Source organism: Notamacropus eugenii, chromosome 1, assembly GCF_028372415.1.
Source record: "Notamacropus eugenii isolate mMacEug1 chromosome 1, mMacEug1.pri_v2, whole genome shotgun sequence".
Classification (NCBI taxonomy): domain Eukaryota; kingdom Metazoa; phylum Chordata; class Mammalia; order Diprotodontia; family Macropodidae; genus Notamacropus; species Notamacropus eugenii.
The window spans coordinates 680,616,017-680,643,639 of NC_092872.1; the positions used below are offsets into that span (position 1 = coordinate 680,616,017).

Here is a 27,623-nt window from a genome sequence, read left to right on the forward strand (position 1 = left end):
TTTGGGGGAGAGCTCAGGCAAGTCCATGCCTTTACCATCTTGGTTCTAACACCCTATCATTTTTTTACCTAGACAAGTACACTCACTTTCTTTTTCCTCTTCTCATTAATTTCTTATCATTTTACTTAGCAATTTCCTTTGCCAACATGGTTTACATAACACTTTATGTAAAAGTTTGTTTACTTATCTTTTTTCATTTACCTTAGCTTGCTAGTTCTTTCCTCTGTCATTTCATCTGTTCAAATCTTTCTCCTCAGTCCTCTTCCCCTTCATTCTGGGTCCTCCTTTAGATTAACTCTTCTTTTACACTAATCTCTTTTCATCCTTCTCAACTCCAACTTTTCTCATGTACCTTTTTCTCATTCTACATTTCTCCTCAAATTCAATATTTATCTTTCACAAGTTTTGAGTCTCCATATTAACCTTCACATGTTCCCTCTCCTTATTCAGTTCAAGGACTTCTTTTTTCTTCTCTTGCTTCTCTGGTACCTTTTTCCACTGAAGGTCAAAGTTGAAAATAGAGAAATTATGACTGACATAGTGGTACAGTGGAAAGAACACTAGATTAGGGACAATAAAATCCAAGATCTATTTGTGGTTCTTCCACTGACTGGATTTATGTAAGCCACTTGTTCTCTCCAAACCTCAATTTTTCTCATCTGTTATATCCCCTAGCTCATAGTGTTGTTGTGAGAATAAAATGAAATAAAAGATGTTAAAGTCCTGAATAAACTATAGTTTTTCTAAACATAAGGGATTATTATTACCATTTCTAATTTGAAGAGATTTTCTTTAATAGAGGAGGTAGAACTCACCATACAACAGTGTTGCTGTTGTTTTTTTCTCAGCACAAAGAACACAAGATTTTTACAAATTTTATTTCTTTTTTTAGATTGGGAAACTGAGCCTGAAAACAAGGAGTTAGTTTCAAAACAGGACATTTCAAATGAACAACTGTTTCTTGGAAGATTTATAATGAATGATCCTAAGAATGCCCAAGGTCATGTGTGGGAATGTAATGTCAAGTTAGAGAAGCAGCAGGCTAATCAGGAGAGACATTCTGGGCAGAGAGTTGACCACACAAAAACTCCTTATATGGTAAGAGACCTTGGTTTTAATAAATTTAAAGGAAGCTTCAGGCTAGGGTCAATCTTTGCTCCCCAGGAAACAGATTCCATGAGAAAGAAGTTCCATAAATATGACAAACATCGAATGATCTTCAATGACTATTCAGACATTCTGAAACAAATCCCTTCAGGGAAGACACCTCAAAATAATAACTCTGAAGAAGCCTTCTGTCAATCCTCAAACTTTAGCCAATATAATAGCATAGAGACTGGAGAAAAAACATATAAATATAATGAATGTAGGAAGGCCTTCGGCCAAAACACATACTTTACTCAACATCAAAGAAATCACACTGAGGAGAAACTCTATAAATGTAATGAATGTGGGAAAGCCTTCAGCTGAAGTACTTTGCTTATCCAACATCAGAGTATTCATACTGGAGAGAAACACTATAAATGTAATGAATGTGGCAAAGCCTTTACTCAGAGAACACATCTGGTTCAGCATCAACGAATCCACACTGGGGAGAAACCTTATAAATGTAATGACTGTGGAAAGACATTTCGGTACAGATCAAATCTCACTCAACATCAGAGAATCCATACCGGAAAGAAACCCTACAAATGTAATGAATGTGGAAAAGCTTTCAGGGAGAGTTCATCTCTTATTCGACACCAGATCATCCATACTGGAGAAAAAACAAATGAATGTAATAAATGTGGGAAAACCTTTCTTTACAGTTCATCTCTTAGCCAACATCAGAGGATCCACACTGGAGAGAAACCCTTTGAGTGTAATGAATGTGGGAAGGCATTCAGTAGTAGCTCATCTTTTATTAAACATAAGAGAATTCATACTGGAGAGAAACGATATAAGTGTAATGAATGTGGAAAAGCTTTCAACCAGAGCATACATGCTATTCAACATCAAACAATCCATGCTAGAAAGAAACCCTTTGAGCATAATGAATATGAAATAGTTTTCAGTAACAGCTCATCTTCCATTAAAAATCAGAGAATTAATATTGGAGAAAAGTGATATAAATGTAGTGAATGTGGAAAAGCCTTCAGCCAGCATACACATGCTATTCAGCATCAAAGAATCCACACTGGAGAGAAACCCTTTGGGTGTAATGATTGTGGGAAAGCCTTCAGTAATAGTTCTTCCTTTATTAAACATCAGAGAATTCATACTGGAGAGAAACGATATAAGTGTAATGAATGTGGAAAAGCTTTTACCCAAAGCACACATGCTATTCAGCATCAAAGAATCCACACAAGAAACAAACCCTTTGAATGCAACGAATGTGGCAAAGCTTTTAGTCAGAGGACTCATCTTGTTCAGCATCAGCGAATTCATACTGGGGAAAGACCCTTTGAATGTAATGAATGTGGAAAAACCTTTAGGCACCACTCATCCCTTATTCAGCATCAGAGAATCCATACTGGAGAGAAATCCTATGAATGTAACACATGTAGGAAAACCTTCAGATCCAGATCATCACTTACTAAACATCAGAGAATTCATACTGAAGAGAAGTTATATGAATGAAATGCATGTGAGAAAGCCTTCACTAAAAATTTATCCCTTATGAACGTGAAAGAATCCATATCAAAATGAAGTCCTATAAATGTTGGCCAATAATCCTGACCATGTTGTTTACTTAAGAAATATTTTTGAAAAGGTACTTAATGTTCCATCAGTGTGGATATTCCTTTCACTCACAACTCCTTTTCATCAGTAGATGATTTGGTTCCAGGCTTTCTCATGTTTCAAAGTTTGGCAGAGCAAGTTAGCACTTCATCTAAACAGCTTTTTTCTCCAAAAATTATCGCTTATTTTTGCCAATTTGTTTTTGTCATAAAAATTTCATTAGTACTTTTTCTAGTCCTAGAAAAGGATCCTTTTTCTATGTAGATGTTGTATTAAATTTGTTTATAAATAACTGATTAAATGGTGAAAAATGAACATTTTTATTCTATATTCAACCCACCCATGTGCAAAGTAGTTCCTTCCAATTATTTAATTCCTTTGGTTCTGTCTTAATAATTTTGTATAATTATTTTAAAACAGATTTAGTATGAGTCTTAGCACATTGATAACCACATATTTTTATCATTATTATAGATGACATTTCCTTGTTATTAGTTTATTATTTTTATTAGCACCATAAAAGAACATGAATGACTTTATAGGCTTTATCATATATTCTGCTACCTTATGAGAGCTCTTTATCTAAATTTTTGTTAAGTCCCTGGATTTTCTATTTACATAATATTCCATTTGCATGGAAAGATGCTTATTATTAATGCTTATCCTTTTAATTTTTTTTTATTATTGTTATTTCAAGCACTTTTGAAATAATATCAAATATAAGTGGTAAAATTGAAGACATGTTTTTTTTAATTGATTTTACTGGGAACACTACTAATTTTTCTCTGTTATATATAACATAATTTTTGGTTTGAAGTTGATGTTATTTTTTTCATGTTAATGAAAACTCTTCCCTGACCCCTCCATTTTTTGTGTCATGACTAGGTGCTGCATTTTGTGAGAAGAATTTTCTGTGTCAATTGATATTAGTCAAAAACCTTGGGGGTGGAGTGCCTATTTGTAAAGAGTGGTGGTAGTGTGGTGATGGTGGTTGATCTCATGTTCTCAAAGAGGACTATGATATCAGGAAGATGATGCCATGATCTGCAATTAAATGAATTTTAGTGAGTAAGAGCTGTGCAAAGTCACCAGCCTCACTCCTCCAGAACCATCTGGGTCCTGTGGTGAGATAGAGATCAGGATGACTGGAGATGGACCAGTATGTGTAAACAATGACAAGGCATGAACACTTGAGAGTAAAATGCAAGTACAAAAAAAAGGAAAGCACTCCTCGAAGCAGTAATTATACGCAGTAGTCACCCACACAAAAACAGGAATTTTACTTTCAGTACATCAAAGAAAGTAGAGGTTGAGAAGTATGGGAAGGGGGAAAAAAAAGGTCAGACGTTTCCCCTCCTTAACATGTGATAAAGGATGATGTCCCCTTATAGACCAAGGTAGCAGATAGGTTTGATACCCCTCCCTGACATTACCACCTGGACTTATTACCTTTGTCATAAGCTTCTTGGGAGAAGCAAATAAGCACAAGTATGTGAAACACTTAGTAAGTGGTAAAGTATTACGTAAATATGTTAGATTCTAAATAAAATTATTGTGAAAGCATATGTTGATGAGATTTTTGAAAAACTATGTATTGGCATAATAGGTCTTTATTTTTCATATCCTTTAAGCCCTCTACTTAAGTCTCATCTCTTATGTAGGGCTCTGTTCCTACAAAGAATTTGAGAACCAGTGATGTGGGCTATCTTAAAGCCCACTGCCATCCTTCCCTATACAATCTTTGGACCTGGAGTCCTTCACACTGAGACTGTTGTACAAGAAAGCCCTGCAAAAGCTGAAGTGTTCTGTCCTCTGAGGAGATCTCTTTGACTCTGTTCCATAGTGCCAGATTAATCTGTCATTCCCTCATTTTTCGCCTCTTGAATCCTCCACCGCCCCCACCCCACCCCATACATCAGCACACTCTGTTATCTATAGGGAGGTTTCTTAGGGATAATAAGTCCTTTCTTTTTGGATCCAACTCTTCCCCATCCTCTGGCAGCTTTATGGCCAAAGTAATTGCTTTCATTTCTGGTGTCATTTCTACCTATGCTTCTTTCCACATATTCATTCCCTTATTTAGTCTCTTTTTCCTACTACTTTCTCATTCACTTCACCTGTGATTGGGCCTATATTGGAGAAGTAAGGTTTGTTAATAAGGAAAATAATTTACTTTATTTCCCTTCTCATCCCCCTTAAAATCATTCCTCTTCACAGTTCAGATACTGAGAAAAAAAAATTGTAAACATGAACCACTTGCAACATGGTTCAAAGTGATACCTTAATGATAATAATGGTATGATCCTCACAGTTGAATTCTATGAGCCAAAATTCCCCTAATGTGAAGAATTCTTGAGCAGAGGCAATGTTTTCTACTGTTTTTCTATCCTTCAATACCAATCAAAGTGTTGGGCATACAGGTGGTTTAATAAAATGAGAACATGTAGGATCCTTGCATGGACTCAATCAGGGCACCATTTTTAGTGAATGAAGGTAAGATACTTTTCTTTTGGAACCTTTTGGAAGGCTCTTACCTTCTTTCCCTCATTCTCATTTCCCAGTACATGTTGCAATTTTTATAGTCAATAATAACTAACAAATAGTGCTTATTATGTGTCTGGCACCGTGCTAAGCATTTTACAGTAACAAAGACTGCAACAAGAGTGGCAAGGCAGAGGCAGAGGCAGAACTGTATATCTCCTCTATAATCCTTATTGAATGTGCCTCTCTGGATTTAGAAGGAGCATGTGGCATTTGGAGACAAAGATATACGAGAGTAGCTGAATACTGGAAATCAAGATGAAATTCAGCGTGATGACTGTGACCTTCCCCTATATGCTATGCACCAGGGGAATCAAGAGGACTTGATTTCATCTAGAAGTATGTAAGAAACATAGTCTGAAAGGAATACTGCTGTTGTACTGTGCCATCACGGGCCAGGTCCTATGGGTGAACTTTCCTCTGTACCTCAGAGGTTATCTTTACCCCATCCATATGTCCTATCTTATAGTTTCAGAATTCACACATTTTGACTTGTCTGCCTCACCACATTGTCTTCTGTCCCACAACTTTTTACCTTCATTATCAGGACTTGTATTCATTCCCTTCACCTTCAGGAGACATTTGCAAATCATTAATGATGCAGAGTACATAGTACAGGAGACAGCCACTATGTAATGAAAAGAGCCCTGGATTTTGGAGTTCAGGAGACCTGGGTTCAAATCCTGGTTTTGACAGATGTGTGTGACCAAGTCACTCAATCTCTGTGAGCCTAAGCCTCTTCATCTGTAAAAATTAAACTAATAGTATTTATACTATTTACCTCACAGGCTTATTGTAAGGATACATATTTTGTAAACCTTAGTCTGTTGTACATACATATATATGCACATATGTGTGTATATGTACATACATACATATATAGGTATATATATGTGAGTTATGATGAGATACTTGAGGACACAACCTGTGTTTTCATATAGCTTACAGTGTATTAGTTGTGAGATGATACACACACATAGACTTCAAACTTTCAGCTGATCTTTGATGCCATTAACGTAAGTGGTATTCCTGCTGATGCAGATTTGCAACCTGCTCATGCCACCTTATCTTGTGTAATTCTTGTTCATATCTTCCCATAAATCCTCTAGCTTTTAAAAAAATATTTTGCTCTGTGAAACTTTTAAATTGTTTGTCTCTCAAACTGAAACATAACTAACCCACTTCCCTTTCTGGTCATTTTCAGTAAACTACCTGAAAGTGGGGACTGTTTTTTAAACCAATGTATCCTAAGTGCCTTGCACACAGAAGGCACATAATAAATGTTCATTGAATTAGCCTACATTCTTTGTATTGTGCCCCCTCTTGTAACACATAAGAATAATTACGTGAATTGAAAGATGTTTCTGATAGAAATGTAAACAAAGTACTGTGGGAGGTCTGAGGGGCAAAAAATCAGTACTAATGGAGAAGAACCACAAAGAATTCACAAGGTAGAATTACTTTTGGCCCTAAAAATATAATTTCAATAGACATATATGGAAATCAGAGTTGGGGGAATGAAGGGAATTCTGATAGTGAAGTTAACAGGCATTTATCAAACAACTATATTCAAGGCACTATGCTAAGTGCTAGGGATACAAAGAAAGGTGAAAAGAGTTATATTCTCAAGGAACTCATAATGGAAAACTGGTACATATATAGGGAATGTCATGAAGACATAGAAATAGAATAGCATAGGATGCTCTGGATGACCTTCTTCCCCATTTCCTCACTACACACAGACAGGGTGTGAGAGTAACAAAGGAAATGCATGGCATAGAGTTCTAGACCAATCATAGATCTATCCTCTCCAAGCTAAATATTTGCATTCAAGTATGGTAATAGCCCCAAGGCAAGATGACTACCAGAAGACTTGATGTTAACAGATGCTGCTCCCTGAGTGAGCAGTTTGGTGTTAATTTGGAGGAAAGCTGAGACAACACATGTTTGACGAGAGTGGAGCAGAAAAAGAGTGAGCAGCTTTGAGATTTGATATGCAGCACTGGATTTACTCATCTGGGTGAGAATACTTGCAAACATCAAGATTAATTTGATGAAAATGATGGGGAAATTCAGAAGTTCCTAAATGAAAAATGAGAACTACACAGCATTACCAACCAAATAGTTTGTTTATCTCTAAGAAGGTGGTGTTTAACTTCATCAAAAAATAAAGTAAAAGTGAATCTTGGAGATATGCAGCATTTTTGGCTCAGTAAGAAAACTGATGAAATTCATATTTATTCTGATAGTAACAATCCAAAGGCTTTTATGAGGCTCTGAAGGCTATTTATGGGTCAATGCTCTATGGTGCATATCTCAACTACTGAACACTGATGTAGCCACATTGATTAGTGATAAAGATATGATACTGGAAAGATAGGGTTAAATACTTCCATAGTCTTCTCCATGGACCATCATCAACTGATGCTGAAGCCTTTGACTATTTATTTGAGGTTGAAGTAAATTCTTCTCTAGCAGAACCTCCAGCTGAAGAAGAGGGTCTGTCATGTAGTAAAGCACCTGGAAATGATTCTATTCCAGCTGATAGTTTCAAGGCACAGGGTCCACTGCTCATACAAAAGATGACTGAAATCTTCCAGGTTACATGGCAACAAGAGTTGTGCCTCAGAAGGTTAAGATGCCTCTACTGTCATTCTTTATAAAGGAAAAGGAAATAGCTTTTCCTATGACAATCACAGGAAAATCTCTCTCTTAGTCATTGCCAGCAAGGTTCTTTCCAGAGTCATCCTTCATCTGGAAGATAGTTATGTAACAAGTGTGACTTCAGAAAGGGTTGAGGAATGATTGATATGGTGTTTGCTGCAAACACCTTCAGGAGAAATGCCAGGGACAGAACAGAGGTCTGTACCCAAAATTCATTGATCTGACCAACCCTGTGATACTGTCAGTCATGAGGGCTTATGGAAGATCACAGCAAAATTTGGTTGCCCAAAGTTCATCAGCATTGTTCACCAGTTTCATGAAGGCATGCTTGCACAGGTACGAGATAATGAACGATGCTCTTGAACTTTCCCAATCACCAGTGGAATGAAGCAGGGCTGACTATGTGCTTGCTCCCATTCTTTTTAGCTTGATGATTTCAGTGAGGTTATCAGATGCCGTCAGTTAGGATGACAATGACATCAAGATCAGCTACTGCACTGATGATAAGTTATTTAAAAAGGCTACATACTAAAGTGGAGAGTGGGTACATGACATTTTCCCCCCTACAGATGAGTGTGCACTCAGTGTAGCCTCTGAGGCTGAGATGCAACAGAGTAGGGATAGATTCTCTGCTATTTGTACTAATTTTGGCCTGACAACACCAAGTAAACAGAGGTTCTCCACCAGCCAGCACCACACCATCCATGTGAAACCATTGATTATAGCTAATGGAGAAATCTTGAATGTCATGGATAAATTCACTTATCTTGGCAGTGTACTTTCCAGGTATGTACACGTATATGATGAGGTTGACATAGCATTGCCAGAGCTAGCTCAGTGTTTGGGAGGCTCTGAAAGAAAGTGTTCAAGAGAATATTTATTAGACTGCATACTATATTGAAGAGCTTTTATGCTGATTTCATTGTATACTTATGAAAACTTAACAGTATACCAGCACCATATTAGGCAACTGAATTGCTTTCATTTGAAATGTCTTAGGAAGATCTTGAAGATCACCTGACAAGATAAGATACTGGACACAGGTCTTTCTTGAGCAATCAAACTCTACTGCTCTGCAGAGGGCGTAATTCCAAGGAGCTGGCCATGTTGTTTGAATACCAAATGTACGTTTGTCTAAAAGACATTTTACAGAAAACTCACAAAAAGCAAGTACTCACAAGGAGATCAGAAAAAGTGATACAAAGAATCTCTTAAGAACTTTGGAATTGATTGTGAGACATGGGAGTCACAGGACTGCCCAGCATGGTTTGTCCACTTCAAAGAAAGTACTGTACTTTATGATCAAAGTAGAATTGCAGTAGCTCAAAAGAAACATGAAATGAGCAAATTTAGACACATCTCTATTGCAAATGTTCATCAATTATTTGTGCCTGGCCTGTGGTAGAGCCCTTATAGCTCATATTGATCTGGTCAACCACAGTTGGACATACTATACCTTGACCCTGGTATAGTGATGTCATTTTGTTCCTCTTTGAGTGTAAAGGACAGCAACTGCTACTATTACTCCATACTCATCATGAGAGAACTAATTCTGGAAAAACTCTTTTGAAAGTAATGAATGTGAGAAAGACTTCAGTTGATTTCATTCATTAGTGCACAGAATTCTTCTTGGGGAAAAATCAATCAATATAATGTATATAGAAAAAACCTTAGCCAGAATTCTCACCCTACTTAATATCATAAAATTAATATTGATGTTTTTCTTTGTTCTTCATTTATGAAGAGGACCATGACATCATGGGGTGACATAAGTGAGTCAAAGTTGTGCAAAGTTGACAACCTCACTATCTTCTAGAGTCATTAAAGTCCAGTGGCAAGACAAAATTCAAGAAGACTTAACATTTTGGGATGCAGTGGACAACCATGGTATCTTGATGTCTGAGCAAGCTCTAATGCTCCACAGTACCTGTGGCAGTTACCTTTATGGCTGTTTGAACAAATTGTTCTCATCTGCCCATTCCACTAGAGGAAGTCTTCATGTGCTTCACTCACAGCCCCCACCCCAATTCACCAAAGGGTAATAGGCCTGTCTGTTACTTTCAACCTGGTTTGACCCTGGTTTACTCGGATGTGACTGCAGCTTCTTGGAGCCAAGGTAAGAGCTGAGTGATGGACACCAAAGATGGATAAGCAACCCTGAAAAGGTCTTGACAAGCCCTCACAGCAGAGATGCTAGTCCTGTTTGAAGACTCCGTGTGATCTTTATATGGGTGAAAAGGCCTCTAGATGTAATGAATATGGGAAAACTTTTAAGAGGAGTTCGGCCCTTCTCTAATACAGTGCATCTTAAATTGTGTGTCAGGAACCCATATGGGGTCAAGAAAAACTTGGCAAAAGTAAAAGGTTTCTGAATATGCAATGACCAAAAATTAATTGAAAATCAAATGCATAATGAATCCAGAGTGTTTCCGGCTGCACTTGCTGTAGCTGGATCATGAGAGTTCAAGGCAGCCTGGCTTGTGAACACAAAGCATCCGCACTTTGCATTGCACATGTCCTCAGGCCACGAAATGCCAAGGAATGCTGCTGAAGTGCAAAAAGGGGTCCAAGTGGAAAAAGTTTAAGAAGCCATGCTCTAATACCACACGCATCAGAATGGAGAGTAATCTTGGGAATGTAATGAATGACAGGAAAGTCTTTTGAAAATATTTAAGTGGTTAAATATTCTATAATGAAAATATTCTAGTTTATGAACTGTGATTTTGTTTGTAGTTGTAGAGATAAACATGCTCTTTTTTCTACTTTATTTTTCCTTTTTTTTTAAACATAGGGGCTACTATCAGGTAGAAGTACAATTGTTCAAGTTGGAGAATCTATTGGTCTAAAAAACAATCACTCAACTCCAAACTTTTTCTGAGAAAATAAGTAAGCCTATTAAACAAAATGTTTCATAATAAAGGTATCTTTAAAATATATCCTAAACAAAAGACCCAAACGAACATTAAAAGTATTCATGTTTGTGGCAAGGTTAATTGAAGCGATCTAAGTTTAATCTGATTTTTCCATAGGAAAAATATTACATAAATAGCCAAATTCCTAGAAAAAGACCTTATGTTCAACTTTTAACATGTGAAAAAAAAACATATATTGTGATTAAATATTTCAATTATAAATAACATGCTTGTGTGATATATCTTTCTAAAGTATACATAAATTGATTTTTAAAAAAGCAACACAATGAATCACTAAAATAATATTTAACATGGCATAGTTACCATACTATACTATATAAAGTTTTTGCATTTTGCAAAATACCTGACATTTTTACACAGCATGAAATTAGAATGCGAAAGGTCACTTTCAGAACAGTGGAATCTACCCAAAAATGGTATTCTTTGGGTGACTTTAGTAGCTAACTTTGAGGAGTCTTTAGGGGTAATAAAGGGCCACTCTAACTTTGTGAGAAACTCATTCAGGGCTATTGTTTTGATTATTTCATTTGCCCACTATATACTTCTCTTTAGGATGATGGCACAGTGGACAGAGCCCTGGGCATATAGTCAGGAAGACTTGAGTTCAAATCTGTTCTAAGAACTTCTTACTAGCTGTACAATCCTGAGCAAATCACTTAACTTGTTTCCTACTAATAACATCTCTTTTGAAGGATTGTTGTGAGGATCAAATGAGGTAATAGTTGTAAAAGCACTTGATATTTTAAAATTACATAACAAATTATTAGTGTTTCTGCTATTTTTTAAAAAAGACTCTCATCTCATTTTTTTAATCTAACACCTCAATTTTACTAATAGCTATCATGGAAGTTTGAAGCCCAACCACTACTTAAACTTAAAAAGTGCCAAGTGGCACTCATACTGGCTTCAGTAAAACTTCTCATTTTAAAAACAGAGGGGAAGGATGACCCCAGGCAATTTGATCCAGTTTTTTACTCCCTCCGTTCATAGCTAGATTTACTGCTCTGCTGCTGCGAGGCTTTCCTATATCTGGGGAAACTGCAGATTATGGTTGCTGACGAAATGAGATCACTTCTTGGCAAAGTTTATAATACAGTAGTAGTTTATAGGATTGGTGAAAATTATGAAATTATACTAGGAATAATCCGTACTGGTTACGTCGTTAACCAACATAGTCTTAACAGACTCCAGTCTTTGAAATATTTTTGTTTTAAAGAGGTTAGTAAGTTGTCATTATGTATAGTATCTATATGAATTTACAGAATGTGGTTTTTAAATTCTAATGACTGTCTTTTTGCACCAGGATTAATTTTAAGCTGTATTTGAGGAGAAATTCTAGTAGAAAGGAATGTAAAGTGAAATCTCATGTGATTTTTTTGAAGGCCTGGTAAATTTTAATTTGCTAGTTAACTTATTACAGCAACATGAAAGTACTAAAAACAGTTGTGTCCAGCTCTACCGTAGTTAGTGAAACTTTGCTGTTTGAGATGAAACCTTTAGGGACCCTGAATTTTCTTTCTGAGATTCATTTTCAGGTATGTGGTGTCCTTGAGCCAATGTTTCCCTGCTTCAAGGAAAATGCCAGCAAAACGATGGAAGTGAGGTCTGTCACTGGGGAAAAGTTTGGAAGGGCAACAGGCTAAGACAGGACCCTCATGACTTAGTTTCCCACACAAGAAATCTTCCCCCTTGGTTAATTCTGAGACTAGCTATGATATCCTGTAATTCCCTTGGCATCAATCTTAATTAAAATTAAACAGAACTGAGGAAGTTGTAATCATGTACCGATTTTTTCCTCTCATAGCAAATTTCTGTAACCAGGATAAGGTAAGCTGTGATTTTTGTGATGAATCTCATTATCGCAATAGTATATCCTGAACAACTGAGTAAATGAGTATTTGGCTTTGTCCCCTGCTTGTTTATAGTTATCTATATTTGTTTATTGGCAAAAGTCCTTAAATTTTTCGAGATAATCAGACTATGATATGGGTTAGGGGGATACACACAAACATATACATGCGTACACATGTACTCTCACATACATACATATACACACAAATATATATATTCACATACACATACATACACACACACATCTGTATTGTTAAGGTATTTTAAGGGATCCCCTGAAGTTGGTTTTTTGAGTTGCCATATTTTCCAGAAACACTTGTCTCAGAGTATACAGGAAGCACTGAACATGTCAGGGACAACACCCCTCCCCCTAGAGTTGCCATAATTTATTTTTTATACCCCAAGCTGGATTCCCTATGGGAAGTCAAGATAGGTAATGGTTAGTCTGCACCAGATTAAGAAACTGTTTTTGCAGCTGGAACCCTTGTACATAAGCAGATCATCATATCCCCATAGTCTAACAATTCCCAAGGGAAAAGAATGTGGTTTTGTTATCGTAATTATTTAAGATTTCTCCCTCCCCCCCCCCCCCCACTGCTCCTCCCATTTAGGTGGAGATTTCTGTTTCTCCTCCCTTCTTTGGTGCAATTCCACAAGTATGCAAGCTTCTGTTGGGACTGTGAATTTTTTGCACTTTCTTAAGGTTCTGCATGCATGTTCATTTCTCTTGTAATAAATCTAGTTTTTCATGTAAATTTTGTGAAGTTGTAATTGTCTGTTGACAAACTGGTGTAAGAAGTAAGACTGACAATGAGAAGAGACTCAAGGTACCCAGGGGTGCCATGTGTGAAGCTTTAGTACCATCCTGGGTCCCTTGAGCCGCATATGTATAAATGTGTATATGTATGTGTAATGTATGCATATATGTGTATATGGATATGTGTTTATTTGTATAAACACATATATTGGTTCAAGGCAAACTCACAAACATTTTAGGTTTTGTTTTAATGAAAAGAATTTTAGTATAATCAGTTTTGTTAGAGGAAAGTAATTTATAGAATATCTTGTGTTACCTCAATGGAAAAGTCAATCTTACTTAGGTTTATCATTTAATTTAGAATTAACATCTTTTTGAAGAGCTGCCCTAGGGATTTCCAGAATGTCCAAGAGAAATTGTTTCTAGAAGACCAGACAACTGTAAAGGACACCTGAGGTTCAAGATGAAATGTGCTGATTACATGGACATTGGGGGTGGATCATTCCTAAACTATAACCAGTTGATGGAAAGATCTTGCTTTTGGAGTAAAGTTGACCCTGATCCCTCTCGACCTTTGTGGATTGATGACCTTTTCACCTAGCTCCTTGTAGGACTGTGCTCTCTTTGCAGACCACTATTCCAGACCCTCCTGGCCACCCTCCTCATGATCATTTTCCTGTTTCTCCTTTTCAGATGTTACTTTGTTTGCTCAGAGAAACTCACACTCATGTAATTAATGCTATCCTGGTCCAGAAGCATATGAAACTCTTTGATAATCTCCCTTGGTCAGCAACAGGAATTTGTCTTGACCAAAAAGTGGGAATGTTGAAAGCAGCTAGCTTTGAGCTGACTTTGCCCTGAATCCAGAGCTACAAACTGCCTGAGGACAGTCAGACTGGCCCAAACCATTAAAACAAAGCAAAACAAAACAAAATAAAAACTGGTTGTACCTGGAGCCTGCTATTCTGATGTTACCACTCCCTAGCCTCCCCAGGCTTTGGATATTTTATATTTGGTCACTGGACCCAGATGGCTCAGGAGAAGAAAGTGAGGCTGGTGACCTTGCAGAGCCCTCCCTCACTCAAATCAAAGTCAACTGCAAGTCAAGTCATCATCTCCCTGATGCCATGGTCTTCCTCAAGAATAAAGGATAAACACAACAATTTTGTAAAACAATTTAACCCTTCTGACCACTTATCCCTGTTGGAGTATAATTAAACTCTGTCCCTTCTGGTGCTTAGGGGAACTTCTGCACTCCAGTGTTGTATGGTGTCCAGAACTGCAACTTCCTTGCCTCAATTAAAGACCCTTGTTATTGTTACTTTGGGAATCCTCTTTATTTCAAATTGATAATGGCACACAGCTTTGTAAGATAATGAATGTTATCTCTTGCAGTTGGGAAAAGGAGGAAAATTCTTAACTTTTCAACAGAAAAATTTCAGAATTATGCTTTTAAGAATGTTATTGACATGGAGAAAGAAAGACTTCTTTATTTAAAAAAAATCCTAGCATTTTTGTTAAAAATAATAAAAAAAACCCTGGAAATAACCTAAAATGCTAATAGTTGGATAAACTATAATATATAAATGTAATCAACTATTATTACACAGTAATATATATGTATATATAGACATCAATACATGCATATAAACATATAAATGTGAAGAATATGAAGAAATAAAGCATATTTCTAAAAAGTGAATCAGAACAAGTTAAAGGAAAAGACATCCTAACTATCGCTATGTATATGATAACAACAGAAAAATATCTAGAAAACTAAACAGAAGACCAAAAAAGGTTAGAAAAGGACATAGAAATACTCAGGATGATTTTGTTACTATCTAGCTAAATCTGCATATTCAAACAAAATTTAAATAAAAGAACTGTATGGCTTCATGTACAATCTTTTAAAAATTATGTTTACTTGGATATTTATATTTGTTGATAATTTTAAAGTTCATAATATTTTAAAAATTGAATTAATCTATAACAGAAAACTGACTGGATTATTTATAACCCTTGCACCTGCAATACCACTATTGGGCACTTACACCAAGAAAGTAAAAGACAGTGAGAAAGATCGCAAATATACTAAAATTTTCATAGCATTTTTTTGTGTGTGGTCCAAAAGAAAAAGACATGGAAAGAAAGGATGTATCTATAAATTGGGGGATGGCTAAGCAAACTATGATTTATGAATGTAATAGAATATTTTTGTTCTATAAAGAACAAATATGAAGAATTTGGGATTAATTATTTAAACTAATGGAAATGTGGAACAAAATAAGCAGTAGCAACGGAACAGTTAGTACAATCTTGTAAAATAACATGCCTAAATGGCTCAAAATTCACATCAGGCAATGACCAATCTGGACTCCAGTGCACTTATGGAGAAACATCTCCTTCACAAGAGAGATGAGGAAGAGACAAGAGGCATAAGTAATGAGACACAGTCAAGGTTTCAGTTTGTTTTGCTTAACTTTACTTCTTCCTAATAAGTGAGGGTTCTATTGGGGAAACATTGTAAAGTAACAGTAATAAATTTTTTTAAAAGTATCAATAAAAATTTAAATCTTTAAAAAAACAATTTAAGCAACATTTTTTTAACGACCTACTATGTGCAAGGCACTGTGGTAGGCTTTGGGAATGTACTAGAGTAGTTCATAGTTTTAAGGAACCCACACATAGATATACCCTCTTCTTATTTATTAACAGCATACAAACCACTCAAAGAAAACTCACATGCAAAAAGGATCCAGGGAGACATTAACTTCCATTTCACTGTAATTCTGGGTATTATTCTTATTATGGTCCTAAGAATTAAACGTGTGTATAACTGTAACCCAGGAAATAAGTCCTACTTAGACTTGCAGGCTGAAGCATAAAGGCGCTAGTTAGGATTAATGAAGCTTTATACTTAAAAATACAGAGGTAATAGGAATCTTTTGCAAATGTACCAATATAGGAAAAGCAAGTCTCAAATACCTTTTAATATAATCATGAATACATAAGGATAAACCCAGGGGTAAGTAAGTAGAGTTCTGCTGATAACAAGGGTTATATCCATGGATTAATAAGTCATTCTTGCGGTTTCTATGTCTCCCTTCTTCCCTCTGAAGGTCAAACCAGCCTGCACCAAAGTATAACAAGAAACCATGTCACAAACCATGCCATCGGGGCAATTAACTACTTGAAGAGTAAGAAAGCCATGCACTTAAAGATTGTTAATGCAAAGAACAGTGATATAACTATGAAGGAGAGTTCCAAGAGAAATACTTTGAGGAATATGATGAGTAAGCAACTTCTAAGCCATGGTTTAGTAGAGGAGTTAGCATCTGATTAGGCCTTCAAAAGGAAAAAACTTCCACAGAATGAGATGGGAAGTAGAGGAAGAAGTATGAAGGAAAGTTAAAGTATAGATATATGGACAAGAGAGGCATGATGAGAGTAGAGTAGTGAGAAATCCAATTCAATTAGAATGCAGAATCTATGAAAAATAAAATGAAACTGGCAAGGAAGACTGGAAAAACTTTCTTAAAGTTTCCAAGTGGGAAAGGCAAAGTTGAAGGGAGAAAAGATGTATTTGAGAGAGGAAAAGACATTATTGAAATGGCCATAGGGTCATAACTGGATAGGAAGGAAAAGAAGGCCAGGACAGAGTTAATCAGAAGAATAGGAAAGAGTTTAGGTATATTGAAGATAAGCAATGGATATGGGAAAAATAAGGAGAGAAATCAAAAGATATTAGATTGTGGTCAAAAAGAGGCATTCCAGAGTTTGGGATCCTAAAGGTGGAGTATGTTTGATTGATGAGGATATAAAGTAGAAGTGGAGGTCACAAGAGTTTGGAAATCAACTGTGAAAGCAAGTTTTAAGAATAATAATTAATTCTGAAAATGAAGTCTCCAAGAATGATGGCAGAGACAAGACAAATCATGAAGCAAGAGTCAAAGGCATGGATAAAGGTAGAAGCTGTCCTAAAGGATGATAGATGAAAAGATCAAAGGCTGAGAGGGTCTGGTATGGCTAAGTGATGATAGAATTAGGGCTATTAAGTTTCAGTGGGAAGTTCAGTGATAATTCCTTTTCAAGAATCTGTGAGGCATATGTGTGGGAAAAACAGTCAGCAGTATAAAGGGCGGCTAGAGATTTAGAATCTCCAGGAAATAGCCTAGTTTCATTCTATAAAAGGAGGTAGGTATAGTAAGAGATTGAAGATGAAGGGAAGTTTGTTAACAATGGAATGGTGGTTCTAGGAACATGTAGTGAAAGAGTTTTGTAGGGAGAATAGGGGTATTTTGGGTGGAAGTGTAATGCTGGGATGAAAAAGAATGGAAGTATGTAGGAAGATTATGGCCCCAGATGTCAACATACCAAGGCACTAAGTATAGATATTGAACAAAGTGAACTGCAAATTTTATTGCAAGCCTTACTCTGGGACTTCCAGGTGTCAAGGAAGCGACCCTAGGCTCTTGAAAGATATGGCTGTCATGTTCCATAAGCTGTTTCTCTGAGTAAAGACTTTCTAAGAGTAAAGGTATTGTAATGTACTGTGTGTCTGCCATCTGAGGACCAGCTTAACTAAATTTATTGAGTTGACATTGGTTCATTCATGAGGTTGGTTATCAGGTAATGAATTCTTTTCACTACAGCAATTCTTGAAGACCATCAATGAAGGCAGAGAGGTTTTGACCTATTAGAAGTATGGAGGAACTCATGATTAGAATATAGGAATAACTTAGAGAATAATAAATAAACTAGTCTTCAGGACTTGATTCTGACCCACATGAGTAAATGAGAAATGACAGGAATTGAGGGAAAGGGAATATTCCATTTTAAAATTTGTAGGAAATGCTTCATAAATTTTTTGTTGAACAGAATTGAAGTACCTCCTCCAAATTCTAAAATTTAAAATGTGAAATCTGACCATGTTGGTTTATTAAGCAACACATACTAGTTGCTCAACAAAACAGGCCTCCTCACCTTGGGCTGGACCCTGAATACAAGGAGAGACAGACTTTCATACACTAAAACAATTAACCAAGTAAAACCAATTAATTTAAAAGAAAACAATTAACTAGAATATAAAATTAGGTAATCTGATTTCTAATTGGAAGAACTATTAGTTACTTTCCAAGTGGGGAGGGGAGTAGTGAACAGGTACAATTCCCTGAAATCAGAAAAAGCAGCATCCTGCCCTCCCTAAGTGTATGTAATCAACCAAAGGAACATGTAAACAGTAACTGACTGATCAATATGGGGCCAGTTTTCAGATAAGACATGGATTATCTAAGATACACAATTGTGAGAAACTCTTTTTTCCTAATCTTTGGATATGGTGAGGTTTCTAGTCAACATAACCTAGGTTTTTAGTTAAGGGTCTCTAAATAGCAGGTAGAGGTAGTTCTGCTTCCCGGTCATGCAGGGATAGATTCAAACAATACAATAAGGGTTTCTCCCAATTCCCAAAATTGAATAAAGTTTTCTCACAAGACAGAAGTTGAGGTAAATCTATAATTGAATATAAAGGGTGCAGAATCACAAGATGGAATCAGTGTGGTTCACTCAATTCCCATCATGACTTGCTGTTCCAATCCCCTCAATCCCCTCAGTAAGAAATATCTAAAGAGAATGATATTGCTATAGAACTTATTTCTGGAGCTCAAATTTTAAAAGAATGGAAGATTGATGAAGCTCGTAACCAAGGATGATTACAAGCACTTGTAAGACCCTGCCAGGAAGATTAAAGCCCCGAATGCACTAAGACTTACAAAAATACAAGAGTAGGTTTCTTTGTTCTACTTTTGAAGCACTATTTCCAAGGCAACAGATAAAAGAAAGGCTAGATCTACTGCTAATGAAAGTATGAGGGAATGTTAATGGATTAGCAACAGAAAAAGGACTACTAATTTACTTTCCTTTTATCTTCTCTACTGAGTGGAATTGACAGACTGAAAAGGACAAAAAGTTAACTGAAACACAAATGAAAAGTATAGTAGAGCACTTAACTTCTCCACATGAATTTAAGTCTAAGTAGAAAACATCTCAGAAAGAACTTGTTCAAGTGATTCCTGAACCACTAATGATGATCTTTGAGGAAGCATGGAAAATACCAAGTACTAAAGAATTGGCCATGAGTTTTTAACCATCTCTACCCATTTTACTCAGGATTTTAACCTGATTTTTTAAAAGGGGAGAAAAACATAGCTAGTTCACAAACCACAGACAAATTAATTCGTTGTTCACCTCCTACAAAATTCTAGAATGGATTGTTTTCTGGGAACGTTGGGTAAATGATGAGTACCAGGAGTTCATGATTTAATAAGAGCAAGATTAACCTAATTTCTGTCAATGAGAGGGTGTCCCAGTCCATTCCAACTGGATTTGGAGGTTTTGCCAAAGAATCAGACAGAGTAACATATAAAGCAATGTCTTTTATTATGGTAGAAGTTTCAACTCACATAAGGGGAAGTTCAAAGACTACAAAGCATCCAGGGGCAGGGTTATAAGAGTTAAAGGCAGAAGAAAAGAATTTAAAGTAAATGATACCAACATATCTCACTTGCCAGAGCTGGAAGGATAATCCAGGTCTCAACAGCTGGGCTCCTGGTTGTGATGACCTTCAGGTCACAATTGGAGAAGAAAGGGATCAAAGATGTTTTATGAGAGACTGTCCTTAGATTTGGCAAACCTAAGTTACATCAATTTCTCATCACTCTTCCTTATTTATGGGCAGGGTTTTTTGGTTGTTGTTGGTGTCACTTCAGTGCCAAGACACTAATCTTTCCTACCACGGTGGTCATGGTTTTTGTAGAGATGAGAAATTATCTTTGCTTCAGGCATCAGAGGTGGGAGCTAGCCATGGGCCAATAAGTATCTAGCCTCCATCTCTAACTTCATAAGTAAGGAATAGCTCCCAAAAGGTTAAAAATAAAAGCTAATGGGGTGATTAGAGAATTGCAACTTGCAAGAGCATTAGGGTCAAGGAGATGGATGGGAAAATCAGGAGGACCTTAACAACTTATGAATTCTGTCATCAGACTATGCAGAGATGCCACAGTTATAAGATTGTATATTAAAGTAATTCTGTAGATGGTATCTGAATTTTAGCAAAGTATTTGACAAGTCCTACTATTTTTTGGACAAGATTGATATGGGCAGTATCATAGAATATCTCAATGAATCTTGAACATGCTGAATGACTAGAATTAGAATGCTTATTAATAAATTGATGTCAATCTGGAAAGAGGTCTTTTATGAGTTGTTGCAGGACCCTGTCCTAGGACCTGAGATCAACATTTTAACCAAAGATCAAGATATGAGTGGTTTACTTTCCAAATTGGCACAAAGCTGGGAGGGATATGAATATGTTTCCTGACAAAAATGTAATACAAATATTTTAACAAGCTAGCATAGGGTATATTTAACAATATGAAATCTAATATGAATAAATGTTAATTCCTGCATTTAGCTTCAACAACAATAAACAAACAAAAAACCACAACCACACAAATATAAGATGTGAGAGACACAGTTTGATAGTAATTAATGTAAAAAAAAAAAACTCGAGGTCTTAATTAACTACTTTAATACAAAGACACGTGACTATCAAAGAGCACATTAACAAAACTATAGTAGCCAGAATGGAGCTTTGCTGTTTTCTGCATTGGATGTATCATATCAAGATGTTGTGCTCAGTTCTGAGCTAAATATTTTAAAAAGAATGATGAAAAACTGTAGTATAACTAGAGAAGGGTGACCAGGATTAAGCAACAAAGCTTATCAGTAAGAATTGGTTGAAGGCACCAGGAATGTTTAACCTGGAAGGAAGCACATTTATTAAGTGACTACTATGTGCCAGGGACTGTACTATGCTCTTTACAAATATCTCATGTGATCCTCACAACCCTGGGAGGTAGGTGCTATTATTAATCCCATTTTGCAATTGAGGAAATTGTGGCAGACAGAGGTTAACTTGCCCAAGGTCACAGAGTTAGGAAGTGTTTGAGGCTAGATTAGAACTCAGGTTTTCCTAACTCCAGGGCTAGTATTATATCTACAGCACCACCTAACTGCCTCAGATTTAGGGCATTCATAATGATTATTTGTAAAAGTTTGAAGTGCTATCACATGGAAAAGATTAGAATTGTTCTTCATGGAAGGGAAGGGGGCTAAGAGAGAAATAGGATCAATGGTAGAAATGACAGTGTAGTAAATCTCAACTTCTAACAGTTTTATAACTGTTGGTTATAAATTGTCTGCCTCACATCCCTGGAGTGTTCAACTAAAGGTAGAACAAGTTTTTTTTGGAGATGTACAAGGGATTTATGCATCAGACAGAGTTAAAGTAGATAACTTGAAAGAATCTTTCCAAGTAGGATTCTATAACATTAGAAAAAGTGACCTAATAATTTAATCCACAAAGTGGGACAAAGAGAATGGTATTTTTGATAAGGGCAACATGATTCTCACTTATTGACTGTTAATTCCTATGGACTATGGAGTGGTAACTTTAGGAAGAGGACATGGAGGCAAGTATTATTGGACAAGAATACATGTCACTTAATCCTTGTTAGACCATTTTAAACCACCACTATTGTCTTGGGAAGAAGGGGTGGGACAAACTTGATCGTCTTGCCATCCTTCCTATGGCAAATTCAGTCATATGTGATCCACTTCCAAGATCTATTGTCAGATCTATATTAAAGGCAAAGTTTTGGGATAAAACATAGAGACAATTTAAGATGCTTCAAAAGTTCCAAGACAACTAGCTTATTGTCATCAAATGGAAGATGGGGACAAAAATGTCTCCTATTTTTTGCAGGTCTATACCCCTAAAAGGTCTTTCCCTGGACCTTTGGACCTCAGTGAACCAAAGTTGACTTCCTAGGATGTGAAAGCCTCCTTGGAACCCATCTTTGGATAGGTTTTTTTAATCCAAATTTTAAATCCAAGACTCTTTGCATTTGCCCTCAGAATCTTGAGTCTTATTGTTGTTCTAAAGATTCCTAGTTACTGAACCCTAGGCCAAATCACTAACCATCCTGGGCCTCTATGACCCTTGGATTCAGAGATGACTCTCAACTGCTAATCCCTTTTTCTGTCCCAGACACCACCAATGGATGCCTGGTTGTGGCATGTATTCATTTTCCATTTTATTATCATTCCCTCAGATCATGTCATTTTTCTTGGGTTTATCTATAAGGAAAAAATATAATATACTAGGATAGCAACTGGATCAGCGATTTCCTTAGTGTAAGGAACTTTGGTGAGACAATGCAGGTTGACATTTATTTCTGTAAATTATGGTGTTAGAGAGTTGTCTGAAGTCAATGAAAGGTTAAGTAACTTGCTTGGGGTCAGGACTTGAACTAAAATATTCCTGTCTTCAAACCAGTTCTCTCTCCAACACAGTATGTTACCTTTTAGTATAAAGAAAGTAATTAGAAATGTAAAGAAAACTAAGTTTCAGAGTAAATAGTCAGACTTTCAGAGTAAATAGTCAGTAAATAGTCAGCAATCTAATTAAAGTGCATTGAGTACAGTTTGACTAATCAAGTTCCTTTCTTGACCTAGAACTCCTCTTCCTTATCTCTAGATGAATACCAAATATCTTGACACAGCACACCCCATATTAATTAGTGATTAGCCCATGTGTGTGTGCTGACCCTGGACTATTGGTCCTCACTACTGCTCCAAATTCACTTAGAAATTTTCCTAATCTCATGCCTCTAAATGTAGGCATTCTTCAAGACTCTGGCCTACGTCTTATTTTCTTCTCTACCCACTCTCGTTTATTGACTATCAGTTCCTATGGATTTATTAGTTTTATGCATATGACCCAGAAATATTTATATCCAACTTTGGTCTTTCGTGAGCTTTAATCATCAACTTCCTGTTGGGCATTTCAAATTGGTCATCCCATAGACTTCCTTGAAAAAAATATCGGCCTTTATTATAGGCATTTTAATTTACAAAGAGGAGGCTCAAAGCCTAAAATGAAACAGCCTAGGCAAAGAGTATGGGGATACAAGGACAATACAACCACAACAGTTGTCAGGATCCTGGGTAGGTTGGTCTTCAGATCATAGCAGAGGGAGGAAAAGGAACTTCCATTCTTTAAGGATCAAGGATGCTATAACCAAATGTTGCCATCATGAGATATGTATAGTTTCCATGATTCTACTTCATTCTTTTATCATGCAAGTACCATCTTATGTTTAAATAGAGATATTTATTAATAGGGAAAAATTATAATTTCAGAAATATCAAAAAGAAAGTTCAGGTAATTGAAAGTGCATGTAAATGAACATTACCCAGTAAACATTGGGTGGTTTCAAAAATTCTCAATCTACCCTAACCTAAAAGTTCTTAGCAGAGTCATTAATCGCCATGATTCCACTAGGTTGTAGAGCATCCTTTTCTCATGTAATTCAAAATGAGAACGGTCCTTTATGATATATCTTAACCATACTTAGGATCTTAGCCCTTACTGACCTGTGGTCAAGTTCCTCAAATATTAACTCCTTCTTTGGGAATTAATGTAGGACAATTACCTTCAGTCCTTAAGGATTTCATTTCTTATTGAACTTCTCTGATCACTGAAGTTCCAAAAAAAGCGTTGGACCTCTTGGACCTTCCTAGGGTCTTGATATGGCTTAGTTCTTTGAATTCACAGATTTGTTCTACCTACTTACTTATTCTACCTCCTTAGCCACTATTACTATTTCCAGGTGCTTTGGTCTTAACATGATTGCTCTTTCCCCCCTTTTATTCCCGGTCTTCACACATTCAAGGCCTTGTTTAATAAAACAAGGGAAATAGTAACATACAAATTCAGAAATAATATACCAAGGTATGGTAATTAGAAGTGCAAATGAGATCAACCCAGCCCCGGATTAATTGTCGCCTAAATTTCCCAGTCTAATCCTTAACTTTATGAGTTCAAATCTGACCTTAGACACTTATTAGTTGTGTGACCCTGGGTAAGTCACTTAACCCTGTTTGCCTCAGTTTCCTCATCTGTAAAATAAGCTGGAGAAAGAATTGGCAAAATTCTCTAGTATCTTTGCCAAGAAAACCCTAAATGGAGTCAAAAATAGTTGAATACAGCTGAGATGACTGAACACCTACAATCATTAATTAAAATTATCTGAGAGTACCCTGGCCTATTCTGAGTCTCCTTAACCTGATGCCTATTATAACTTTATGTACCAAGAAAAAAGTGGTACCCCTCCTTTCAGATACATGCAAGCTGATTTGGAGATTCATTCATCTGGACTTTTTTGGTTGAGTTCATTGTTTCATTTTACTAATCCCAGCTCAACATCAGCCAACCAGGAAATCTCTTAATATTAATAACATGGTGGACTTAAGGTACTTCCTTTATGTTATTTCCTAATATTTGTAAAGATGCTGACACCTGGCTTTTTTAGAACCATAGAATTGTATACACATAGGTATAGATAGATAGATAGACAGATAGATAGATAGATAGGTAGATAGATAGATAGATAGATAGACAGATAGATACACATGTATCTACCTATCTATTTACATACATACATATAATAATTATAAATATTATATGCAACAATCTGGAGGGAACCTTAGAGATCCCACATCTGTCACATTTATATGGTAGCTCTCCAGAGGTTCTTTTATGATATGTATTATGGTCTGAGTGGGGAATAAACATTTTCTTGCATTCATTAGATTCCTAATTTTACAGATGGAGAAACTGAGGCCCAGAGATGCTAAGTGACCCAAAATCACACATGCAGTAAGTAGCAAAACTAAGACTTGAATTCAGATCTTCTGATTCCAAGTCTGGCATTCTTTCCACTATAACATTGCCTTTCTCTTTGTTATTTGTTAAAATATCTGAGGACCAAGGAATTAGTTTCTTTTTTTCAAAGTTTGAGAGCTAGAAAGATTTGTCTCTTTAGTTGAGTTTTCTGACCTCTCAAATACACTTGAAAACAAAGGAAAACTAAGGAAATAGAAAATAAGATATTCTTATTATTTAAAAATAATCATAATTTAAGTCTAATAATTAAGTGCCCCTAAATTTCATGGAAGATAACTCCTTTTGAAAAAGAAGTCAAGTTAATAGAAGACATGGAATCTCTTTTTTATTATTCTTTCTATGTAGAAATATTCATGTTTCTTGATGTTTATTAAATTCATAATAAAAAAAGAAATTATTTTTAAAATAAGCCAATTTGTCAATGATTTTCCCATTTCCTTTCAAGGATTCCCCTTTTCTTTCAAGGAGTCCAGTGGTCCCTCACACTAAAAATACAATATATCTGTTGGGTAGTAAGCATTTTCCACTTTCAATTCATTAGGACTACTTGAATTTGCAAAGTATTTCAGACAAGCTAATCTAACTTGGGAAATCAAGTTGTACTGTTCATTAAATAATCATGCTCTTTACTCAAATAAGAAAAAGACAAGGGGACATGATTGTCAAGAAAAAAATAGCTAAGGAAAACTTTCACACTCAAAAATCTTAGAGAAACCCCCAAATTGCACAAACACTCCCCCCACCTCTTGTTCGTCATGATGTACATTTCTAGAAAAAGAGAAAAGGAAACTTTTAAAAAGTCTCAAATGCTGAACTGATATCTTAACCCTCAAGTATTCAATAAGTAGTGCTGAGTTCGACTAAAGCTTTACCCACATTTTTACATTCCCATGGTTCTCTGATGACTGAAGAAAAATTGAATTACACTTGAAAGATTTTCTGTATTAATTTCATTTATGAGGTTTTTCCCCAGAATGAACTTTATGATGTTTTATAAGAGATGAACTGACACTGAAGGCTTTCCCACATACATTACATTGATAGGGTTTCTCTCCAGTATGGATCCTCTGATGTTGAGTGAGGTGACCCTTCTGCCTAAAGGCTTTCCCACATTCATTGCATGCATAAGGTTTCTCTCCGGTATGGATTCTCTGATGTTGAGTAAGGTATGTGTTCCACCTGAAGGCCTTCCCACATTCATTACATTCATAGGGTTTCTCTCCAGTATGAATTCTCTGATGTTGAGTAAGGTCTGCACTCCAACTAAAGGATTTTCCACATTCATTACATGTGTAGGGTTTTTCTCCAGTATGGATTCTATGATGTTTAGTAAGATGTCCCATTTGGCTGAAGGATTTCCCACATTCATTACATTCATAGGGTTTCTCTCCAGTATGAATTCTCTGGTGTTCAGTAAGTGATGAGCTATGGTTAAAGGCTTTCCCACACACATTGCACGCATAGGGTTTTGTTCCAGTATGGATTCTTTGATGTTCAAAAAATGATGAACTATAGTTGAAGGCTTTTCCACATTCATTACATTTATACGGCTTCTCTCCAGTATGAATTCTTTGATGGGCAGGAAGAGATGAGCTATGCCTAAAAGTTTTCCCACATTCAGTACATTCATAGGTTTTTATTCCAGTATGAATTTTTTGATGTTGAACAAGATGTCTCTTCCAGTGGAAAACTTTGCCACATCTGTCACATTTATATGGTAGCTCTCCAGAGGTTCTTTTATGATATTCATTAAGGTCTGAGTGGGGAATAAACATTTTCTTGCATTCATTAAACTTACAAGGTTTTTTCCCTGATGTAGGTACTTGATTACATTTAGTTAGTTTGAGCACAGAATACTGTTTGAAGTTTCTTAAGTGTGTATCACATTTATGGAGACTTTTTCCTGAAGATATTCTCTCTTGGGGAGTAAGGATTTGTCCCAAACTTAAGTTTCTCCCAAATTTCTTATATTCATGGCTGTTCACCTTTTTAAAAGTTTTCTTGTGGCCAACTGCTATTTGCTGACAATGTTTCTTTTGGTTGTCTTTTTTCTCTAATTTGATTTCACACTTTTTAGGTGTTTCCAAATTGTGGACCCAGGAACCATCCCTTGTGAGTTGTTCTTGAGCAGACTCTTTCAAAGCAATGTCTTGCTTTGGAATTAATTCCTTGATTTCTGAAGCAGTCTCCCTATCTGGAAGGGTAAAAAAAAAAGTAAATGTCTAATCTTCCTAACTTCATCTTTCCTGTGATACAAGCAAGTCTTTGAATCTCTGGGATTGATTCAAAACATAGGAAATATTTTGGGGTACTTTGGATGTATTTTGTGTTTTTTAGATGATGGACA

The 27,623-nt window shown here is 36.1% G+C and overlaps 2 protein-coding genes across 4 annotated transcripts in view; one reads left to right on the plus strand and one right to left on the minus strand.

The window, feature by feature from the left end:
* The window catches only part of LOC140521173 (uncharacterized), a 29,941-nt gene extending 19,234 nt beyond the window's left edge, over window positions 1-10,707 (plus strand). The window contains 1 exon segment of the mRNA XM_072635903.1: window positions 893-10,707. Coding sequence (XP_072492004.1) covers window positions 893-2,688 — 1,796 coding nt within the window. The 3' untranslated portion in view covers window positions 2,689-10,707.
* Window positions 10,708-19,888: 9,181 nt separating this feature from the next.
* Window positions 19,889-27,623, minus strand: part of LOC140521174 (zinc finger protein 483-like) — a 35,889-nt gene continuing 28,154 nt past the window's right edge. For all 3 annotated transcript variants that reach the window (XM_072635904.1, XM_072635905.1, XM_072635906.1), the window contains one exon: window positions 19,889-27,470. In XM_072635904.1, the coding sequence (XP_072492005.1) occupies window positions 26,227-27,470 (1,244 nt within the window). In that variant the 3' untranslated portion in view covers window positions 19,889-26,226. The remainder of the gene's footprint in view (window positions 27,471-27,623) is intronic.